The following is a 23,311-nucleotide window of genomic DNA, read 5'->3' as shown; positions in this document are numbered from 1 at the left end:
CAAGTATCATTCCGTACAACTCATTTCGTGTTACATATTCGCCGTGATTTATTTGCAACAGAGGACTAGATTTGGGCAATGGTACACTCAATTCTCTCCCTTCAATGTGTTTCTGGATCGCTGAATTCGGAGATGCTATATATAAAAAAATCATGTTATGGAAGTTCAACTTCATTACTTCACTAGTTTATTACCTTTCAAAATTCGGTCGAAGGACTGCTGCAGGAGCTCTTGATGTATCAACCGGAGTAACGACTGGGTGCTGTCGAATACAACACAGTTGCATCAGTGGTTTTGCGCGCCATTGGATGATTTCAGCTCTACTTCTACCCCAAGCTTGTCGGGAATCCGTGCACGTCATAAATTCAACCGATCTGAATCTGAAATCATTAGATTTTTAAATCTCAGAAAACATTTTTATCGTTCATGTCAATATTTACTGGCACAGGTGCAGAAGACAAGCAATAATGTGCTTGCATCGGGATGTTCCAGTTCAGCCTTGAAGGAACACAGTGACCATTTGCGGTAGTCTGAACCGATCTTCAAACGTAGCTCATGTGGAAAATCTGCTGCGTGAGAGCTCTGTAGCACATATGCCGTCAACTTCAGATAATCCTGCAATTTTTTTGTGTAGCTTATGCAAAAGACGTGTCCAGAATTGAATACATTTTGACCTTCTCGTAAAGGTCTCGCGGATTCCCCAACATAGTCGAAAACCTGGCCAATCGTGACCTTTACAATATTTATATTCCTAGCATCTAAAACAAAATAAATAACCTCAATGTTGCCATAAGTGATATCCACACTGTTAATTTTTATTTCAGGAATGCTGACAAATTTTAAATGATCTGCGAAACGAAAAGAAATGTTTTATTACTTTGTTGTTCCATGATAACTGTTAAAATAATGATATATATCACAAAACTTTATAAAATTAATTCTTCGCGATTCAAGGAGCAGCCAATGTTTTGATTAATATCACTTTTTTGACAGTTCAAAAGTTCACACGTAGATGGCATTCATGTTGCATTAGTTTGAAATAAATTTGCCTATAGCAACTGACAAAGCGCTGTCAATAATGCTAGCAGATAGTGTAAGAAAACAAGCCATTTGGAAGCGATATTTCTATTGACGGCTACTGTTAAACCACAGACAAACAGACGTAACAGCTTGAACATTTTGCTGAAAAATCCATCGCTCAACTCCTCTACCACCACCTTGCGAGCATGTTACACGAAACAATGTTTCGTATGACATTGTCACCAGAAGGCGCTAGAGTGAAATGTCAAACTCGAAGGATTACGACGCTAGCGCCTCTAGTTGTGAAAGGCGTAATCAATGAAGTCATGGTCGATGGTAATTTCTCTAGAGTTTCGTCTATTTGTCTGTGGTTAAACGATTAGCAGCAGAGAAGCATCCATACAGATCGAGAAAATGTTGCCTAAAAACAATTTCAGCGATTGATGATGCAAAAAGTTAGCCAACAGAACATGCTGATAAATGTTTGAATAATGGTTGAAATAATGCTGAAAGCATGATTTTAAAGCTTATGTGCTAAAAGCAGCATGTAGGCCTCTTTCTAACGTTTATACAGCATGTATCTGAAAATAGCGTAGTAAAACAACCTATAGGATATGCGAAGAAGCACATCCATAATTTTCTTTGTTATTTACATATGTCAAAGTGACGGTGATGACAGGCAGCGGCCATTGAATCAGGAGATCAGGAGTTCGAATCTAGGTAGCAACAAAATTGATATTGCAGATTCCACAAAAAAAACATTAAATAAACTTCGAAATATACTCTCCTCTGAAATAATATTTAATCAAATTGAATTCAGTGGCTGTATAAAACTTATTTAACAGATTCAAAAAATCTGAATAATCGCCATTGAAGCAAATTATATTACTAAATGCTGTAAAGTAGTTGTACCGGCACGTCAAAAACAGCTGAATAGATTCGCCAGATTTGCTGGTAAAGAAATTGAATAGAAGTTCTTGATCATAAGTATAGCACACATATTCAGCTTGAAGCCGTAAAAACGAGTTGAAATAACATTTACATTGACATTAAATGTTAGTTGGGTATTGTCAAAGATAATGGAGACCTTCGTTTGTGTGTCGACATGCGACGCGCTAATCAGGCCATCGTAAGAGAACGTCATATGATGGCAACTTTCGATAGTTTTCTCCCACGCCTCAAGTCGGCTAAGTTCTTCATTCGTCTGGATATTAAAGACGCGTTCCATCAGGTAAGATGAAAACAAAATTCTGAGAATTATATTAAAATTAATAATACAAATCCTACTAAAATACAGATTGAATTAGATGAAGAATCTCGATCTATTACAACTTTCATTTGCCGTAAGGGATTCTTCTTCTTCTTATTGGCATTACATCCCACACTGGGACAGAGCCGCCTCGCAGCTTAGTGTTCATTAAGCACTTCCACAGTTATTAACTGCGAGGTTTCTAATTAAGCCAAGTTACCATTTTTGCATTCGTATATCATGAGGCTAACACGATGATACGTTTATACCCAGGGAAGTCAAGACCAGTGGTGCAATTTATCAACAATGCCTGCTGAGTGTGATTCTTTTGTTTTGTATTTTTCTCTGCTCCTCTTCGCATATGACGGTGCCTTTCAGTCAGAACGACAAAGCAGAAGTAGCTTAGCAAACTCGGTTTGCCAACAGCGGGCTGAAGCTGATGATCATTCGGCACAAATTTCCTGTCATTGTCTTTCAAGTGATAGTATTCAGCCATGCATTTATATAGGGCCGTCGCATTCACACAGCAGCGAGTGAACTGAATAGACTGTCAGTGCGGGCTGCGTGTGCAATGAGAAGAAAGGTCTTTTGTTTACTTTATCTTTGATTGTTGCTGCTAGCCATTTTCAGTTTTCACTGCTAGGAAGTGAGTGTGAGGAGGGAATTGTATCAATATCCAACAAATTTCAGTCACTGAGATTGAGAATTCGCACCACTGGTCGAGACAATTTCCAATCCGAAAATTGCCTAGACCGGCACCAGGAATCGAACCCTGCCACCCTTAGCATGGGCTTGCTTTGTAGCCGCGCGTCTTACCGCACGGCTGAGGAGGGCCCCAGATAATGCCATAAGGGATTATATAGATACAAAAGGCTGATGTTTGGCGTTATATGTGCCCCCGAAATGTTTCAGAAAGTTATGGAACAGATTCTTGCTGACTGCGACAACGTAATCAGTTATATTGACGATGTCGTAGTATCGGAGAAACAAAGTTCTTTCAGCTCTAAAAGACCGTAATATACTTCTTAACCAAGAGAAATGCATCTTCAAAGCAATACAGTTGGAGTTTTTGGGACATATTCTCTCTTCGGACGGAATTCGGCCTACAGAGGAAAAAGTACAAGCGCTAAAAAATTTCGTGAACCTCGTTCTTCTGACGAAGTTAGAAGTTTTTAGGTCTTGTAACATACGTCGGAAAATTTATCCCGGATTTAGCAACGATTACTGCACCCTTGAGAGAACTTATATGTAATTCCAAAAGGTTTATTTGGGGAAAGGAACACCAACAAAGTTTTGAAAAATTGAAGCAAATGATAGCGAATGCGAATACGTTGTCTTTTTTCGACAATTCCTTGCGTACAAGAGTTGTAGCAGATGCCTCTCCTATTGCATTGGGCGCTATTTTAATACAATTTGCGGATAACGACAACATTAACCCTCGTATAATATGCTATGCCAGCAAAAGTCTCTCTTATACCGAAAAGCGATACTGCCAAACTGAGAAAGAGGCGCCTGCTTTAGTGTGGGCAGTGGAAAAATTTTCATTATACTTGATTGGTCGAGAATTCGAGTTGGAAACAGACCATAAACCTTTGGAAGTGATTTTCTCCCCAACTTCTACACCATGCGCTCGTATTGAACGATGGGTCTTACGACTACAATCATTTAGATTCAAGGTCGTATATCGCAAAGGAAGTAGCAATATTGCAGACTCCCTCTCTCGATTGGTGTACTCTGAAACTGCTGAAGACTTCGAAAAAGATAACATCTTTATGACATTGGCTATTCAGGAATCAGTGGGTCTGCCTCTGCTGCGATGTCCCACTTGTTGGAATATCGGGTAGTGTGCGACGCTTCGCTGTAGATCGAAGATGGATAGGAATAGGGTGACCATATAATTTTTCCAAAGGAGGACAATTTATCCGAAAGGAGTGAAAAAGGAGAACATTTGGTTAAATAAGGAGGACATTTTATATGATTAAGAATATTATATTTGTTCGATTTTAGCACACTAAAGTTTATTGGAAGAAGTTTTTGTAAGCCGAGGCAAATGCAACATCTTCTATTTTATTTACACATAACAGATTACTTCATTAACTCCAGATGGAATGTTTCTGACTCTCATTATAGTCTACATAAAGCACTTTCTAATTACAAACTACCAGCAACATCTTTTAGTGGAAAGATTTCAGCTTCAACAAATTTTAAAATCAGTATTTAGTGAACAAATGTTCAATAATATTATTCTGACATTTTCAGCGATATTCCAAAGAATTCTAACAAGAATCATTGTTTATAATTCTGTATAGATACTTTATTGAGAAAATAGACAACTGACCGAACATTAGGTTCTATAAGGATCGAATACAATATATCACCCAACCGGCGGTTGTTAGATTTTCTAACAATTTTGTATAAAAATCTACCAAAACATGTATAAGAACTGGGCATATGCGAAATTGTCAGAATCTTATGCAAAAAATGTATGCTCTCAAACAAAAATTGTTAGAAAAGCTTACAAAATTGTTAGATTCTTATACAATACTTGTATAAGAATCTAACAATTTCGCATATGCCCAGTTCTTATACAGGTTTTGATAGATTCTTATACAGAATTGTTAGAAAATATAACATCCGCCGGTTGGGTGTACTTAGTTGTCCAAGGATTTTTTCCTTGAATGCCATAGAGAATCGCAATTAAAGGCATGTGCATAAGAATGATACCGTTAACTGTATGCCCACAATGTTTTCAATAATACAAATTCTAAACTGTTTAGAGTAAGACTAAGGAAACTCCAAACTGTTCAGATTAGTTTTAGGTAAGAATTTCCATTCTAGGCATGGCAAGGCCATTTGCCTCACACATTCAAGAAGCATGCCGTGCAAATCGTTTAAAAAGCAATTTAATGGCTATTTACCACTAGAAAATTTTGAGAAGCATTTGCATTCATTTTCCTGATCGATTTTTCATAATTCCGATGCTTCTGATATTTTTGACACCTGTATTACTGTCACTCACGCATTTCGTTTTCTATAATTACTTTTATTATGTTCCAAAACTTAATGGAAAATATTTCAGAATTAAAACCAGAAACGCAAACGTGTGCATTGTTTTGTTACAGAATGGACTTCTGTTGTATTATTGTTTGTTGAACCAGATTTTTTCAGCAATAGTTAATTATGCAACTGTTCTCCAACATTTTCAAAAAGGAGGACATTTTACCGCAAAAGGAGGACATCTGGTTTTTAATGAAAAAGGAGGACATGTCCTCCTTTAGGATACCATATGGTCACCCTAGATAGGAAGCATGCGCCAGTTGGTTGTAGTTGCTCTTGGGTAGATGAAAAATATTGTTATGAATGTGTTGTATATCTGCCGTGGAGTGAGAGGGAGCTCTAGTATTTGTTATATTTTGTGAGGGGTTCCCTCCTTGTCTGCCCAACACCGCTGGGTTCCAGTCTAATGCTTGTTTACAGATTTCGTTTCCGCCCCTACGTAGAGTGTGGCCGACCCAGGCCCACTTCCGATCCTGAATTTTTGTTGCTATCGGCCTCTGGTGACAAGATGGAGCTCGTTGTTTGAGATCCAGTTGTGAGGCCACCAGGCCTGAATTATATACCGCAGGCATCTGTTAATGAACACCTGCAGCCGTTGAGTGTTCTCCACTGATACACACCATGTTTCGGGGTCTTCCACGAAAGGCTGAATCACATAAGGCTGAAAACTCGTAAGGCTGAACACGAATGGCTGAAAAGTAAAAATCTCACATAAGGCTGAAATAACAAAAGGCTGAAACTCGAAAGGCTGAAAATCGGGAGAAACCAATATTAGTGGAAGAATTCACATTTGACGTTAAAAGGGGCACATACTAAAATGATCCGCAACCTTCTTGTTGTCTTTCAATTTTTATACGGAATTCTTATTTTGTAGTCTATACAGCTTACAGCTCATACTATTTTGAGGTACTGTCGTCGAGGGTGACAATGGGTCACTGAATGAATGCTTGTAGAATGCATTGAATGCATCTGACGGCAAGAAGACTAAAATCAGAGACCTTTTTGAACGATTTTTCTCTACGACCTCCAGACTACCGGTGACCCATTCTCACCCCCAGACCCATTGTCACTCCCGATGGCGGTAACACAGAAGGGAACAAAACTTAATTGTTCTTGGTTCTTGTATTTAGTTTTTGATTCTTGCTAGATTGCTTTCTATTTCATATTATTCTTTATTCTTCTCTCTTCTTCCTTTTTCATTTTCCTTTTTTATTCTTCCTTCTCCTGTTTTCTTCTTCCTCGGAATCTCTTCTTTCTTCGTCTCTGTAAAATTGTTATTCTTTATTCTTTATTCTTTATTCTTTATTCTTTATTCTTTATTCTTTATTCTTTATTCTTTATTCTTTATTCTTTATTCTTTATTCTTTATTCTTTATTCTTTATTCTTTATTCTTTATTCTTTATTCTTTATTCTTTATTCTTTATTCTTTATTCTTTATTCTTTATTCTTTATTCTTTATTCTTTATTCTTTATTCTTTATTCTTTATTCTTTATTCTTTATTCTTTATTCTTTATTCTTTATTCTTTATTCTTTATTCTTTATTCTCTATTCTTTATTCTTTATTCTTTATTCTTTATTCTTTATTCTTTATTCTTTATTCTTTATTCTTTATTCTTTATTCTTTATTCTTTATTCTTCATTCTTTATTCTTTATTCTTTATTCTTTATTCTTTATTCTTTATTCTTTATTCTTTATTCTTTATTTTTTATTTATTTTTTATTCTTTATTTATTCTTTATTCTTTATGCTTTATAGTTTATTCTTTATTCTTTATTCTGTATTCTTTATTCTTCATTATTTATTATTTATTATATATTCTTTATTCTGTATTCTTTATTCTGTATTCTTTATTCTTCATTCTTTATTCCTTATTCTTTATTTTTTATCCTTTATTCTTTATTCTTAATTCTTTATTTATCCTTTATTCTTTATTCTTTATTTATTCTTTATTCTTTATTTATTCTTTTTTCTTTATGCTTTATTATTTATTCTTTATTCTTTATTTTTTTATTCTTCTTTATTCATTATTCTCTATTCTTTATCAATTATTCACTATCCAACCACTCAACATAGTTGGAACAACATATCATATGGTTGGGATTCATTTCATCCCATCAATTTCAGCCATTCGATACGTTTCAGCCTTCTGATACTTTCAGCCTTTTGAGACTTTCAGCCTTTCAGGATTTCAGCCTTTTGAGTTCAGCCTTATGAGCATTCAGCCTTATGTGTTTCTGCATTTCGTAGGACACCCATGTTTCGCTAGCGTATAAAAGCACAGATTTTACGTTAGAGTTGAAAATTCGTATTTTGGTGCGTTCACTTATCTGCCTGTTTTTCCAGTTTTTTCTTAAAATCGCAAAGGCAGCCCTTGCTTTCTTGATCCGTGCGCCAATGTCGATCTTGGTACCGCCGTCTGACGCCATTTGGCTACCAAGATATTGAAAGCTTTCAACATTCTCCACTGGTTGCCTGGCTACTGTGAAACTGGAAGGAGTCACCGTGTTTACATAATAAGGAATCATTGAAGGTAAAATTGAAAATCTTTCTGTATGTAGACAAAACATTTAATGAAGCTTGCTTCCGACAGATATTCACAGTCAAATTTGTGAAATTTGGTCACATCCATCGGAAAAGGAAGTTTTACCATTAAAAACCAAATTTATTTAGTTGTACACTATAGTGTGGCGCACTTGTATGGAAACACGAAAATCCAATCAAGTGAGATCAAGATTTTTCTGAATCGTTTTGGGACCTCGATCAACTTTGCAAAATATGGGCTCGATTGGTTGCGTCCTCGCTTTTCACATCGTGTTTCAAATTTATATGGAGATTAGTATGAGAAATCGTACTTTTTTACATTTTTGCTCTTAGCGGCCTCAATTTGGTGCATAACAAGCACAGAACAAACTATTTGCTTTAGTGCTGTATTCTGATAGCCAGCGAGGACTAATAGTATCAAGGACTATTGAATTTCAATCCAAAATTTAATATCCTAGACTCTAGAGCATTGCGGTACTGCGGTATAAATGCCTATAGGTGAAGCCACAGTAAACGCGAACGCGCGATGCGACGCGCGGATGCGTCTGCTCGGGATTCGCCCTAACACAATTTAAACTGGTGGACAAAGATATCTAAGGGCCAATTTCTTCACCTCCGCTTAACTCGTAAGCGGTGCTTACCCATACGCTTAAACTTGGTTTAAGCACTAAGCGGAGGTGAAGAAATCGGCCCTAAGACAAACTTAAAAAATCTATGTTGATTCACCTACCTTATACATGTTGGATCTGTCGTTTTCTTTGTCCAGTTCTATTAATATCCATTGATCCAGTCCATGAAAAAGAATCGAAATTTTGTCTTGCCTGTAATCTGCTCTAGGGGAAGATCCATCAATTACGTAACGCAAAAATTCGCAATTTTAAACCCCCTATGTTACACTTTTTCTATCAAGTATCCAAAAATTAAGTAGGGATTGTCACACTTCCGGTAAACCCCCTCTCTCCTTTGAGCGTTACGTTATTTATGGATGCTCTCTTCTTCGTGGATCATGCAAATGCTTTCATTTACATGCATACGATTATTATACATAACAACATAAATAACTGTTACACAAGATCCTTCGAGTAGTACACATAACAACATAATCGATACACCAGTAAAATATATCCGCAAGCACTATAAATACCTCTTATCAACCTTGCGAGAGGGATTTATATCACTGACAGTGGCGTAGCCACGGGGTGGTTTATCACTGATGCATACCAAATTTTAAGCCCTGAAGATCAAAAGCTAACTATTTCTAATAGGTTTACAAGGAAACTGGTGATATTTTGTTTTGTTCTTGATCACTGTGGGTGATAGGCAATGTTTACAAAGGTTCGCGCAATCAGCACTAATAGGTATTGCTTGATATAATTTGATCACTTTTGTAGTTGTGTTGTCAAATAATAATGGCATGGGGTGGCTGATGAGTGTATCGATTATAGACGAGTGCACGAATCAGAAACTCCATACTCTCATAAAAACTTTACTCGGATTTAATCGCGGGTGAAAACTGTAAACATTGCCCAGCCTCATATATCACTTTCATGGATGCATATGTGTGCATTTGACGTCATCAGTCTGCTAACAATAAAAACACTTTTAATGAATAAACGCCATTGAGCGGTGGGTGGGAGACGGGTCGTATCCGTGACAGCACCTAATGCTAAACTAAAGAAACCTGTGTTACTAAAAGAGTAGAATAGTTTCAACTGGATGTCAAAAAATTAACAATGTTGAATAATTCTGATTGTGCATCAAGCAATATTTATCACGAAGTGCCTATATCATTATTTCTTCAAGAAAAAAGCTACATTAGTCATCTCATCCAATGAGAATAGATAGAAGGTGAGGAAGAACACCAAATGCAAGTGTATTAGTGGATGATGGAAAATGTAAACAGCAAATGGAGACGCACATATTTGCACGGCATCTTATGGGAGCTCGTTCGAATGAAGTAGTGAAAGCTTTTTCGCCGTACACGAGAGGCACGCACACAATATATGGATTTCCATACCTTAGTATTTATTTTCATTGCATCTCATCATAATATGTTCTGCAGTATTTCGCCTCTTTGATGAAGTTGAGACACATTAGTACGCTTTGAGCCAGTGTCATTTTGGGGTGTTTATTAGTGCCAGTATTATTTTTTCAGATTCGGAAGAACTTAGAAAATCGATTAACTTTAAGTATTACTCAGTTAAAAATGTGCATGTTATTCATTCTGTCGATCGGTAGCAATTGAACAGTAGTTCAGTTCAACTACGGTGGTACAGGATCGTTTTGGGTGCTGCTGAAACCCTTCCAGTCGTAGCATTGCATGACATGCTCAAAAATGTCACGACTTAGTTTCAGAAGAAGTATATTTTCCAGTGAATCTGGTCCAAGTGCAGCTCTATGCGGTGAAAGAACCAGCGCAAGACCCGAAAAAGCACGTTCCACAGAAACCTGATTGGATGGCGCACCTAGAGCAACCATTGCCACTTCGAACAATTCAGGATGACTTTTTTGACGCCGTATCCAATACTCCCACACATCGTGGTTGAAACCTTGACGTGGCTCGGCATCTAAAGCTTTGACTTGCTGGGCAAATTTGGATGAATCACAGGTAAGCGAATCATCGAGTGAGCCTCCAAACATTTCAGTAAGATAATCATCGAACTGACTGTGGTCGCTGTTACCGCTCTGTTCAGCAGCAACCATTCCATCGGGCGGTCGTTGCTTGCGAATTCGATCCCAGGTATCCGTAATGTAGCCCTGTTGAATCAAAAGTATCTGTGCTACAGTTATACACTAACCTATGTAATTTTAAAGTTACCTGAATCATTAACTTCTCGTTCGGATTAAAGAACTTCGAATGTAAGTAGTTCAGTCTTGGATCGAGGTATAGTGCCATTTGAAATGCTCTTGATGTCTTTAAATTTTCCAAACGTCGTGACAAAGATGCGATGAGACTTGGAACAAATGGGTTCGATGGAAAACTTTTGATTTCACTGACAGCCTGTAGCCAGCTTAAGTAGAAATCAGGAAGTGAAACGTGTTTTTCTTGTAGTCTTTTTGTACACAGGTACAACGGTTTAAACGCCTCCACATAATTTTCAATAAAAGTCCAGCTTGCATCGTTCAAACCTGTGAAAAAGTAGTTGATGCAATTTGATTTAATTGTTTTTAAAGGGTGAAATAGGTTTGTCTAGTACTGTAGCCACGACCGCTAAAGTGTTTCGACTGCAATACAGAAGTCTGACGGTAAAAACTGCAGTATTTGACGAGGACATAGAATAAGATACGTATCGATTCGATGATGATACCGAATTACGATCATATTTATACAATATGCAAATAATAATTACCACTTTTGAACTGCATACTCAGTTCAAAAGTAGGGATTATCATTTGTACAAGGAGTTTAGTTATTTATACAAATATTTTAACTTACCCAATTCTGGGAAATCATGAAACAGTTTTTCGAAGAAATCCTTTTGTTTGTAGAAGTTGTCCATCATACTAAAAATACCACCCCATCTGGTTTGGTTGAACACCGGAGGAAAACTGGCATTATGGCATTCAAAATGTGTGCGGTATTTCACACTTTTACATTTTTTTGCCACTGTAGTTATCTCCTTAACATTTTCGTTGGATTTATCCACCACATCAAGGATCGCAAGCTGCAACGTGTGGGCGGAACACTTGATTAAATTGAGCTGCTCTTGAAATTTGACCGATAGAGATTCCGTAATGCCTCGACTGTTATCGTCATCCTCATCAACACCGTCATCCATATCCATGTCTTCTTGCTGCTGCAGTAGAGTATAGTCCAGATGCATTTTAAGCTGCTTCACTGCAGCCAGCATGTTAGCACCATTGTCTACCGTTACGGAAAAAATCTGCTCAACTGAGACACCATAAGTTTCCAGGACTTCTAGAACCTTGCTCTTGAGAAAGACTGCAGTTTGCCTCTCTTTGATTTCAATCATACCTGTATTAAAATAGATGGTGTTTGATCAAAAATTGACGTAAATTGTGAGATTCAGGATGGAAGGTAGTTAACGGCTTGAGAAAAATCTATTTCAACACAATGACTGTTTTGACAGCATCATTTTCTATAAGGTAATATACATACAGAGTCTTTCATAGCTTAGTGGTACGACGCGTGGCTGCAAAGCAGACTATGATATGTCTTAAAAATAATTCTACCGTCGTCGGAGGTGACAATGGGTCAAATGAGGGTGAGAATGGGTCACTGTTTCAACTACTTAGAATGCTTGTAGAATAGATTAAATACATCTTAGTGCAAGAAGACTAAAATATAAGTGACTTTTTTGAACGATTTTGCTCTTCGACCTCCAGACTGCAGGTGAGAGCGATGACCCATTCTCACCCCAGACCCATTGTCACCCCGATGGCGGTATTACGATCCAGAAAACTTTTATCACTCCGTTAAAATTAATAATAAAGTTTTTCGTTTACACAAGAATGAATTGTTACAGAAGGGGTGGCGCTACGTGGATTTCGGGCTTCAGGCGTTATGTTATTTGTGTACAATGTAATAGCACTTACCAATGGTGCGTATCACTACCTTTCCTGATTCGGCGTATTGCACATTAATGCCAAGAACATGCCGGTTTAGCCTTGAAGCTGAATCAATTTTCACGGAGATTAATTTATTGCGCATTTCCTTAGCTACCTCTTCTCTGGTCCGATCTGCCGCTGCTTTCAAGTGGTGCTTTAGTGTGTCTCTATTCAAGGAAATCCCAAGTGCAGTTGACAGGGGATCCAGCAGCATTCGGAAACCCTCCCACTCTACACACGCTAGTGGCAGATTATGATATGAAACCAGCTTTAGCATGGATTCTATAACCAACTTGCTGTCTATGGCTATCATTCGTTTCGGAATGCTTCGCGGTTTTTTCTCCGGAACATCCTCTTCCTTTAGAAGACCTGCTTTATTCGCGGCCTCGGGATGCTTCGCTCGAAAGTGTCTGATAAAGTTCCCGATATCGAAACTTGCCTGGACATAGCGGCAACCCGAGGAATCTTCGATTCGGCAATGCGCTGAGATGCCGTCCATAAAAAAAACTCCGTAGCAATTTGCTGCAGCGTTCGCTTTCCTAAAATAAATTATTTTAATACAAATTATTGACAATTTATTCCATATAGTACCTCCAGCACGCTTTCGCCTCACAGTGGAGCTTCCTTCTTGCGGATCCATATTTGGATGTTCTTTAACTTTTAACTGCGAATCGTCCTTTAACTGTTAATGTGAAAATTTTCAACAGCCGAAATGAAACTGAACTTTTTCCAACAAAATCACTTTCGACAATGAAAAGAAATGAGAATGAATAGCAGTGAATTTATACCCAGCGACGGTTACCAACCTGGCGGGTAAAATGAATTTGACAGGTAGGATTGTTTATATGCAGTGAATGAACCAATTCATGAATTTCCACGAAAATAATAATGATGGCCTGGCTGGCACTTGAAAAGTTGTTCGAAGGGCTCGAACCAACGTTTCAGCTGGTCAGTTGGGTCGGTCAATAACTGATCATTCGCGTCTTTCACAGGCATCGTTGCATTCATCTTCGCCCCGCTTAAGCGTCGTGAGATATCGTAGAGAAGGCGAATGTCCCCGGTTGCTGCGGTTCTCTCTCCTTCGTCGGCCAGAGAGTCTGCCCACGCTCGCATGTCCCGTCGACATGAGCGTTTAACTTTTTTTTTCGAGAGCCGAGTATCGTTGACGGGCTAAGACTTTGGCTCCTCTGGTTTTTAATCGCTCTATCGCGGCGTTGGCTTCTCTTCGCTCCTCTATCTTTCTCCAGGTCTCATCGGCGATCCATTGTTTTCTCTAGGTGCGTAGTTCGCCCAGATTGTTCTCGCTGGTGGCGATGAAGGCATTCTTGATGGCGGTCCATTGGTCTTCCACGCTGCCACCTTCCGGAATATCTGCAGCACGCGTCTCCAGTTCTTCAACAAAGGACTGTTTCACCGTGGCATCTTCCAGTCGGCGTGTGTTGAATCGTAGTGTAACTCTTTCCTCCTGCCGACGAATCCGCGCAATGCACAGGCGTATTTCGCCGATGAGGAAGTGATGATAAGACGCGATATTTGCACTACGTTTATTTCATACATCAAGAAGGCTCCGTTTCCTTTTTCGGCTGATGCAGATGTGGATGGCGTCCTGGACATCCTGCTAGGTTATATCTACGCAGTGTCGGCCTCCAAACTGTAGCCTACGGCTACTAACGCACGCCTTGAAATTATAATCCCGCAACAGCAGTCGAAGCCGTCTTGCACGCATAGCTGACATGGCTATGGTCAGCTTTTTGTCTATTACCGGGCCCAGTAATGAACCTTCCAGAACTCCTGTGGTAATAGAAATGCTTCTCTGACCGGCAGCGATCTCGTATAGTAGTACTCGGTTCTGAAAATAGCTTTCCAAAACCTGGTACACGCCCACAGGCGGGCTAATCAGGTGTAACGAGAGCGCGATGACATCCCAGCTTGCGCTGTTGAATGCATCCTTCACAATCAGTGTCACTAATGCATATTATCGAATAACTCGCCTTTTCAGTTGGATCGCTATCTCAGCGTCTTAACCTCTGAGTTGATGTCCAGCATGAATTTACCTTTGCGAAAACCGAACTGATTGCTTGACAGAACCAAGTTATGCATTTTTCATCTATCGGGAAAATTACACTCATCGAGGCATCTCTGCATAGCTAGACTGAACATGTTCGGGTTCGCTAGGATTGCTACCTTCAGAGTGGTGTTCGAAACTCTATCAGGCCCATGAGATTCGTTCGTTGCCGGCTGCCTCACTTCACTGCCCAAGCGTTAAGCCCCAAACGCAATACAACGGAACGGCGACGGAAACGGCAAATTTGACAGAAAATATATGGGCCAACTGTCAAATTTTCCGTTTCCGTCGCCGTTCCGTTGTATTGCGTTTGGGGCTTTAAAGTCTCCCGCTGTGACGAACGATTTTCGAACCACTATAGCCTGTCGATTATCTGGTTCACTGTTCTAACGGCCATCCTGGTGGCATCGGTCCTCGATTACGAGACAAATTGCCACATCAGCTGATCTGCCGTAATCTGGAAAAGTGACGTAACAGCCATTTTACAACATGCATGTTTTCCATTTTTCTGTTAAAGTGCTCGATGAGTAGTACTCGTTAACACCATTTTTGGAAAATGGCGTATACGTCACTTTTCCAGATTACGGCAGTGATGGGCAAATGCACAGTAGTTAAGATTCAGCTGTTGTACTTGCACGGCTTCTTCTTGTTTGTTTCTTGGATGGTGTGGCGTCCCACCGGCCGAATCTCGATAAAGAATCGGCCGGTGCAGCGAGTAGCACAACTTACTTTTATCTGCGTCTGGTCACGACGATGGCCCAAGGTGGAAAGAGGTCGAGTCTCCGCAATGAGGGCTTATATGTACGAAGTGTGTGGAGAGTAGTCATGTAAAAGCCGATGATTGGTCTCCAAATGCTATCTATTTGTAGCAGGGGTGAACTGACAGCCAGTAGGAGTGAAAATCAATAGGGTGGTATATATCCCACATATGGGACACGAAGGTCCGCCCCTAAAGTAGTTAAAGGCTTGCTTTTCGCTGGCGCAGATGAGGCACTTTGGTGCCTGATCGCATACCTGCGCCTTGTGCCCTTCCTCACCACAACAACGACACAGGTTGCTACGGTCTGGGCCCTTACAATCGTAGGACTTGTGTCCCGAGTCTAAGCACCAATAGCACCTGTTCACGCTTACGCTCCGCGTTTGAGAATCAAGATCATTTCACCGTTCTAGGAGCATCTGACGCTTCACACTTCCTGACCCAGCGCTGAAAGCTTTTCATCCGCCCGGATCGATTTAAGGACTTCGGCGTACTTATCCTTGTCAGTTTTCACCAACAAGGCCTCGCCTCTGTTCTTAGCTTTCTTTACTTCCGCTTTGCCCTACTGACCAGCCTCCAGGGATTTTTGGTCCCTTGTGTCGATGGCACCGGCCGGCTAGTGTCCTCTTGCGGCCCGGCGACTAGCGTCTGGTTGGTGCCTTTCACATTTTTGGGCCGAGAAGTCGCTTCTCGGGTCGACGCCCTTCGGGCTCCTCTGCACTCCGCTCTGCTCCGTCCAGACGGCGTTTGGCGTTTATGGTCGCACATCGTTTGGCTTTGCTCTTAGCGCCTTCGCCGGATTGCTGCCTGGGCCGTTTCATGTTAAGCGCAGCCTTTTCCTCATTGGCCGTCAGGGCGTAATCAATCACCTCTTGGACCATAGTCGCTCCTCCAAGGAAGGAGAAGGCATCGGTTTGGGCACCTTTGTTGGCCTTCTCGTTTCCCACCACCCGCCTGATAAAAGCATTCCCGTTCTTGTCTTGCGCCTCGAACAGCCTGGCGGAGTATCAGAAGGTTCTGTTTCAGTTCCTTACTGGAACTTGCCTTGCGCTCGCGAACTTGATGATATTAGCGAGTTGTCTTCTAGCTTGAACTTCCACCACTACCAGTTTTCGCGTCCTGCCATTGGCATATTGTTCTTCACGCTAATGTCTTTATCGTAAACATTATGAGTATTTTGTTGCTTCGTCTAGACGCTAATCAATCATTTGCTAAAACATAGTGTAGAATGGTTGGCTTCCAGTCGCTGTAAACAACGAGACAGACAATTTTAATGCAACTCTGAGCATAAAAACTAAAAGTTATTTTGGCTTCTAAATCTTTATTAACTTATGTAATCTGGTGCATTATATCAGTTACATATTAGTATTGGATGTTGGATAAAATATACATTTTTCTTCCATTTCTTACCAGCGATGTTATCAGTCCAGCGCTTCCGAAATTGGATGCTTCGTCGATACAAAACAGCACCATAGCCGAGAAAGATGTTTGCTACATTATTATTAAAAGTTCAAGTGCAACATTAACTGACAAAAAGAAGTGCTACCCGCTGTTTAGTTTGCGGCCTTGGCGCTCTGCTTCTTGGCTGCCGTAACACACTTCGCCATTGTGGGCGAGGCTCGCGTAATCGGATCGGTCATAAAGAAGTCCGCCAACTGCTTCTGGCTGACGTCCACCTTGTTGCCATCGAAATGTACGGCGGCGTTCCTCAGCAGTTCCCCGGCGGCCTTGAAGAAGTTAGCCTTCTCGAGACGTCCGTAACGCACCAAATGTGGGGCAATGTCCTCCAAGCGGGAGCGCAGTTCATCCAGGGTGTCGTAGGGCAGGGGAGCTCCGGCAATTTCCGACAGGGCACGCAGAATCTTCCAATCCTCGCGGGCAAGGCCCGGCGGCGTGACAGCGACCAACGTTTGCTGGGCTCGGCCTTCCGTGTTAACGTAGGTGGCTTGCTTCTCGGTGTATGCGGCACCTGGAAGGATGGCATGAGCCAACTGTGCTCCTACATCGCCGTGGTGGCCCTGGTAGATGACGAAGCAATCCTTCGGGAGCTGTTCCTTCTTGATTGCTCCTGCGTCGGCACCGAGCAGGAACAGAACCTTGGGATCGGATGCCAACAAGGAGTCAACGCCGGGTGTGTAGCCAACATCGAGCGCCGCCGTCTGAGCTGCACTGGTTTGCAGCACGTTCCAGACCTTCCAGTTGGGCTGTTGGAGAAAAGAAAAAGTATGAAAATCTACTAACGATCTTGACAATGGAAAGGGACCTACATCAGCCGGCTGAAGCGAGTTGGCAAAGACGTGCAAAGCGGTTACGAAAGAAGCACCGTCCTTACGGGCCAGCTGGTTGGCCCCGACGATGATCAACGGTTTCTTAGCGGCCTTGAGTTTCTTCGAAAATGGATGATTGCCGCTGGCAATGTCTCGAACAAGGGAGGGATCATTTCCAAGGTGCTGAAATATTAAATAATTGAGTTTCAGATTCTTCTAAACAATGAACCTCAGCAGCTTACCTCATATTCATAGGACAGGTTGACCTTAGGTCCAATCAACGCAATATTTTGCTCGTTGTGGACATAACCCTTGCGCAGACGGGTGTTCAACAAGGGTGCTTCATATCTAGGGTTGGTTCCGACCAGCAGTACCAGATCGGCTTCTTCACAGGCGGCGATCGACGAGTTTAGCAAATAGCTGGAACGGAAATCAGTACCCGAACCATCAGTTGGGAACTTCTGCTCGGAGCAAAGCGTCTCCGATCCTAAACGGTTTACCAGATCCTTGAGGGCTACCAACGCTTCGGCGTCGGCCAGTCCACCAGCAACCGCCGCAATTTTGCCCTTAGGAGCTCCGCGCAGGGCCTGAGCAATCGTAATAAGTGCCGATTCCCACTCGACAGCTTCTAGCTCTCCACTAGGATTGCGCAACATTGGCGCAATCAAACGTTGACGCTTCAATCCATCACAAGCAAAACGAGACTTGTCCGAAAGCCATTCCTCGTTGATTTCCTCATTCTCACGAGGCAAAATGCGGAGAACCTCTCCTGTGCGAGTGCTAACAATGATGTTGCTACCAACGGCATCCAACACGTCAATGGACTCTACCTTGCGAATTTCCCATGGCCGAGCTACGAAGCTGTACGGTTTGTTGGTCAAAGCTCCAACCGGACACAAATCAATCACATTTCCGGACAACTCCGAAAGGAAGAACTTTTCGACATACGTTCCAATCTGCATGTCGTTGCCTCGACCGGTCGTTCCCAAATCGTCAACTCCGGCCACCTCCGAGGCAAATCGGATACATCTTGTGCAGTGGATGCACCGTGTCATAATGGTCTTAACCAACGGACCAATATCTTTATCTTCGACGGCGCGCTTTCCGCTATGGTCGATATCGGTGAACCGCGAACGGTCCGATCCGAAGGCCATAGCCTGATCTTGCAAATCACACTCACCCCCCTGGTCGCAAATCGGACAATCCAAAGGATGATTCATCAACAAAAACTCCATCACACCTTCACGGGCCTTGCGGGTCATCTCCGAGTTGGTCTTGATGCGCCATCCCTTCATGACGGGCATAGCGCAAGCGGCTACCGGCTTCGGCGATTTCTCCACCTCTACCAAGCACATGCGACAGTTTCCGGCCACGGCCAATCGCTCATGATAGCAAAAGCGCGGAATTTCGACACCCACCGCTGCAGCAGCCTACAAAAATAAACATTTTTCGTGTTACAAAACAACAATTGCGCAGCAACAAAATTCCCTTACCTGCAGCACCGTGGTCCCCGGCTCGACCATCACCGGGACATCATCGACAAACACTTCGATTTTTTCCGGGGCTTTGGCCGGAGTAGTTGCCGTAGTACGGACGGCGACTTGAGTTGTGGGGCAACGCGATCCAACCGCAATTGCCCTGGTCAACGGCGCACGAAGCATCCTGCCCAGCTGTTCACAATTTTATTCTGCAACGAAATAACCAAAACAAATTCTGCCGTGATGTTATCGATCGAAACGAGAAAATTTATTTTTTGTTCGCAGCAGCCGATTGTCAAACGTGTGGCGAAAATCAACCCCACAAATTACATAATTTTTTTTGAAACCTTATACTACACTAGGTGGATAATATCCCGTCCCGGCACTATTACTACCACAAAACCGAGACAAATTTACGGTGAAAAATGCCGTTTTATACGTACCGAATCGAAAAAATTGCACCTAAAGCGAGAAAATTCGGAAATTTTGTGGCAAAAGATATTTTTCTATCCACAGCTCAGCTCGGGAGTATTCGTTTGACGTTTATGCGACCGTCCGCATCAGCCACCAACCGAAAAGCTGAGCGATGATCGTCGGTTTGTGTTTGTGTGCGGTTGAAAGTAAACAAAGAAGATGGTTCGGAACCGGTTCAAAATGGATTGCGAACATCAGTCGAAATCAGGTCGAAATAGGCATTAGGTCAACTGAGACCCGCTATGTCCTCGTCCTTGTCGTTAGGACGTTTTCACCGCTGCTCTATTTTTCAGGTCTAATTTTATAACAGTTCCAAAAATTTGGACCGCCAAAAATAGACCAAAAATTTGCCAGTTTCACCAGTGAAGTTTCAAATTGATTGTTATTGTTTGTTTTGAATACGTTTGTAATTATTTTGAAACAAACAAATTGATCCAAAAACTTGTTTTTGTTATGTCGTTTTCGTTTTGAGGTGTAGCGACACCGTTTAGTGCAGCATTTTGCACGGCAAAACGAACGTTTTGAGTGCAGTTGGGTTTGTTTGTTATACTGGATACCATAAAAAGAAAACAATAACAACAGGAGAAACTTGACAACAAACTACACTACACGGCGCACTCTGATTTTTTCTGGTGATACACTGCTTGTTTCAGTGCAAGAAAAATGCTACACTGGTGTAGCACGAAAATCAAAAACGAACATTTTTGGTGCAAAAGTGTAGCACGAGTGTAGCTACACCGCAAAACGAAAACGAAAAAATATTAAAAATATTGTGGTGTTACTGAAATCTGTTTCATCTGTATCATCGGTTCAAACATCAGCTCAAGCGGATCGTCGTCGAATAAAGTATTCACCAATATGTATTCCTCCTGAAGCTCCACCGAGAATCCAAGAGGAATTCCTCTTAGAGCTTCTTCAAGAAATCCTCCTGGAGTTTCTCCAGAAACTCCTCCTAGAGTTCCTCCATGAATTCCTCGAATAGTTCCTCACGGTATTTTTCCTGGAAAACCTTCTAGTGTTGCTCCCGGATTTCTTTCAGGGATTCCTCCTAGGATTCCATTCCTAAGCATCTATCAGGAGTTTCTCGTGAAGTTTCTCCAGGAATTCCTCCAAACTTCCTTAAGGAATTCATCGTGGAGTTCCTCCAGGAATTCATTCTAGTGTTCCTCCAGGAACTCTTCATGAAGTTCCTCCAGGAATATCTCTTGGAGTTCCTATAAGAATTCCTCCTGAAGTTCTTCCAGGAATTGCTTCTGAAATTCCTCTGAAAAACCTTTCTGCAGTTCCTACAGCAATTCATTTTGGAATCCAGGAGTTCATCTGAATATCCTCCAGGAATTCCCCCTGAAGTTCAGGAATTCTTCCTAGAGTTTCTCAAGATATTTCTCCTGTGGTTCCACCTTCTATTCCTCTTGGAGTTCCTCCAAGATTTTTCCTCCTGAAGTTCCTCTACGAATTCCTCCAGAAGTTCTTCCAGGATTTTCTGAAGTTTCCCCAGGAATTCCTACTGAAGTTAATTCAGGAATTCTCAGAGCAACTTTAGAAGGAATTCCTGGAGGAAGTCCAGGAGGAACTTAGAGATGACTTTCTGGAGCAACTTCAGAAGAAATTCCTGGAGGAACTTCGGAAGGAGTTTCTGAAGGAACTTCAGGAACTATTCCTGGAGAAATTCTTGGAGCATCTTCAGGAGAAATTCCTGAAGGAGCTTCAGGAGTAATTCTTGGAGGAACTTCAAGAGTTATTTCTGGAGGAACTTCATGAAGAATTCCTGAAGGAACCCTAGAATTGCTGTAGGAACTACAGAAAAAAATTTCAGAGGGAATTACTGAAAGAACTTCAGGAAGAATTCCTGCAAGAATTCTATGAGGAATTCCGGTAGGAACTTCAGGAGGAATTCCAGAAGGAACTTCAGGATGAATTCCTAGAGGAACTGCAGGAAATCCTGGAGTTACTGCAGAAGTAATTCTTGTAGGAACTTCAAGAGTTATTCCAGGTAACTTTATGAAGAATTCGTGGAGCAACCCCAGAAGGAATTGAAGGAATCCAGGAGGATTTTCTGAAGAAACTTTAGGAAAAAATCCTGAAGAACTTCCACGAGGAATTCCTTAAGCAACTATGGAAAGGGATTCCAGGAAACTCCAGGAGGATTTCCTGGAGGAACTCCAGAAGGATTTCCTGGAAAAACTCCAGAAGGATTTCCAGGAAGATTTGCTGGAGAAACTTCAGGAGAAATTCCTAGAGTAACATTTTGAGGAATTCTTAGAGGAACTTCTAAAGGAGTTCCTTGCTGGATGAACTTATGAAAAAGTTCCTTGGTGGAGGAGCTCCTGTAGCAATTCCACAAGGAACTTCTGGAGGCACATTTATAGGCACATCTAGAGTAATCTGTGAAGAAATTCTTAAGGGAACTCTGGAGGAACTCTTAGAGGAATTCCAAGAGGAACTCATGGATCAATTTCTTAAGAAGCACCTCCTGAAATTCCTTCCACTAGCAGCAGCAGCTGGAACCTAACAAACCGCATCGGATGCCACCAACGCCACCGAAATCGGAGTCGATGGTTCCGGTTGACTTTGGTCAAAAATCCACGATCCGTTTGCAGCCTGTGCCAAAACATATTTTCGTCGAAATGCGCTATAGAATCCTGCAGCGGTTGAGATTTCGGTAAAATTTACCGAATGCTGTAAAATGAGCTGAGTGTGTATACAGTGATCGTTCGCTAATTGGGGCACGACCTCACTCCAACTAGCGAATGCGCCCTCGTCTCCGCCCACTTTCGGTAGCCTCCGTGGCTCACGCAATTCCGTGCGACTCTCAGCAATCGCTTATCAGCTTATCGCTTCTCTCGACGCCCTTGTAGCACCTCTGCACCCTGCTGGATTGCTCGGCCGGAAGTCGTGTTCACCTCCAGAGAGTATCCGCTGACTTGGCATTGGCCTCAATACCGAAGAACTGATTCCGAGGTCAGCACTCCGATATCCAGAGGAAGATCGCCGGAAATTGGTCACTTCGACGAAACTTCGGCTATGCTAAAGAAATCCAGTCACGCAAAAGAACGACGACGAAAATCAGCTGCTCCGCTGAAACTTCAGCTACACCAAAGAAGCCCTGTGAATCGAGGAAATTCCTCAATTCTTGCCTTGTCTCGAATGCAGCGAATACTCACTTCTCGTTAAGGCTTCTCCGAATTCTGTGTTCCGTACTATAGATGACAAAACTTTTCAGACCAGTTGCCGGATTGATCAGTCCCGGTGGCCTTCTGCTCCCTTAAGGTAGCCTCACACTTCGGGAATATGGTCCGCGGATTTTTTCCCCACGTATTTTTGCATATGCGATGTTTTCGGGATTTAGGCACGGTAAATCAAAATCCCGGCCCAATTTAAAATTCACGGGGACCAAAATCCGGCGGAAAATTTTCCCGAGGTGTAAGGTAGCCTTTAACTGCATCGAAGAAGAAAATCTACGGTTACTGTGAACTCCTTTGTGGTCTTTATTATGACTCTTACCGAAACGCAAACTTTCCTCCGGCTGGTTTTAAGGCTGTCTTACACATCGGGAAAATTTCCCGCCGGATTTTGGTCCCCGTGCATTTTAAATGGGGCCGGGATTTTAATTTTCCGTGCCCAAATCCCGAAAACATCGCATATGCAAAAATACATGGGGAAAAAATCCGTGAACCGAATTCCCGAGGTGTGAGGCTACCTTTAAGGTAGCCTCACACCTCGGGGATTTGGTCCGCGGAATTTTTCCACATGTATTTTTGCATATGCGATGTTTTCGGAATTTGAGCACGGAAAATCAAAATCCCGGCTCCATTTAAAATGCACGGGGATC

At 41.7% G+C, this 23,311-nt stretch overlaps 2 protein-coding genes across 2 annotated transcripts; both read right to left on the bottom strand.

Annotated features, from left to right (window-relative positions):
- Positions 1-10,131: 10,131 nt before the first annotated feature.
- On the bottom strand, positions 10,132-13,078 carry LOC134207458 (uncharacterized). The gene is given in 6 exon segments (XM_062683174.1): positions 10,132-10,626; positions 10,688-10,998; positions 11,729-11,845; positions 12,427-12,939; positions 12,942-12,977; positions 13,030-13,078. Coding segments are annotated over 6 exon segments (1,521 nt in total).
- A 3,483-nt stretch (positions 13,079-16,561) lies between these two features.
- LOC134207715 (NADH-ubiquinone oxidoreductase 75 kDa subunit, mitochondrial) lies at positions 16,562-19,602 on the bottom strand. The gene is made up of 5 exons (XM_062683542.1): positions 19,449-19,602; positions 19,021-19,214; positions 17,770-18,957; positions 17,528-17,710; positions 16,562-17,464 (listed from the first exon to the last, which is right to left on the bottom strand). The coding sequence occupies exons 2-5, from the start codon at positions 19,186-19,188 to the stop codon at positions 16,814-16,816; spliced, it is 2,190 nt and encodes a 729-aa protein (XP_062539526.1). The 5' UTR covers positions 19,189-19,214; positions 19,449-19,602; the 3' UTR covers positions 16,562-16,813.
- Between the last annotated feature and the right edge of the window lie 3,709 nt (positions 19,603-23,311).

Source organism: Armigeres subalbatus, chromosome 1, assembly GCF_024139115.2.
Source record: "Armigeres subalbatus isolate Guangzhou_Male chromosome 1, GZ_Asu_2, whole genome shotgun sequence".
NCBI classification, from domain to species: domain Eukaryota; kingdom Metazoa; phylum Arthropoda; class Insecta; order Diptera; family Culicidae; genus Armigeres; species Armigeres subalbatus.
This window is presented reverse-complemented; position numbering and strand designations above follow the sequence as displayed.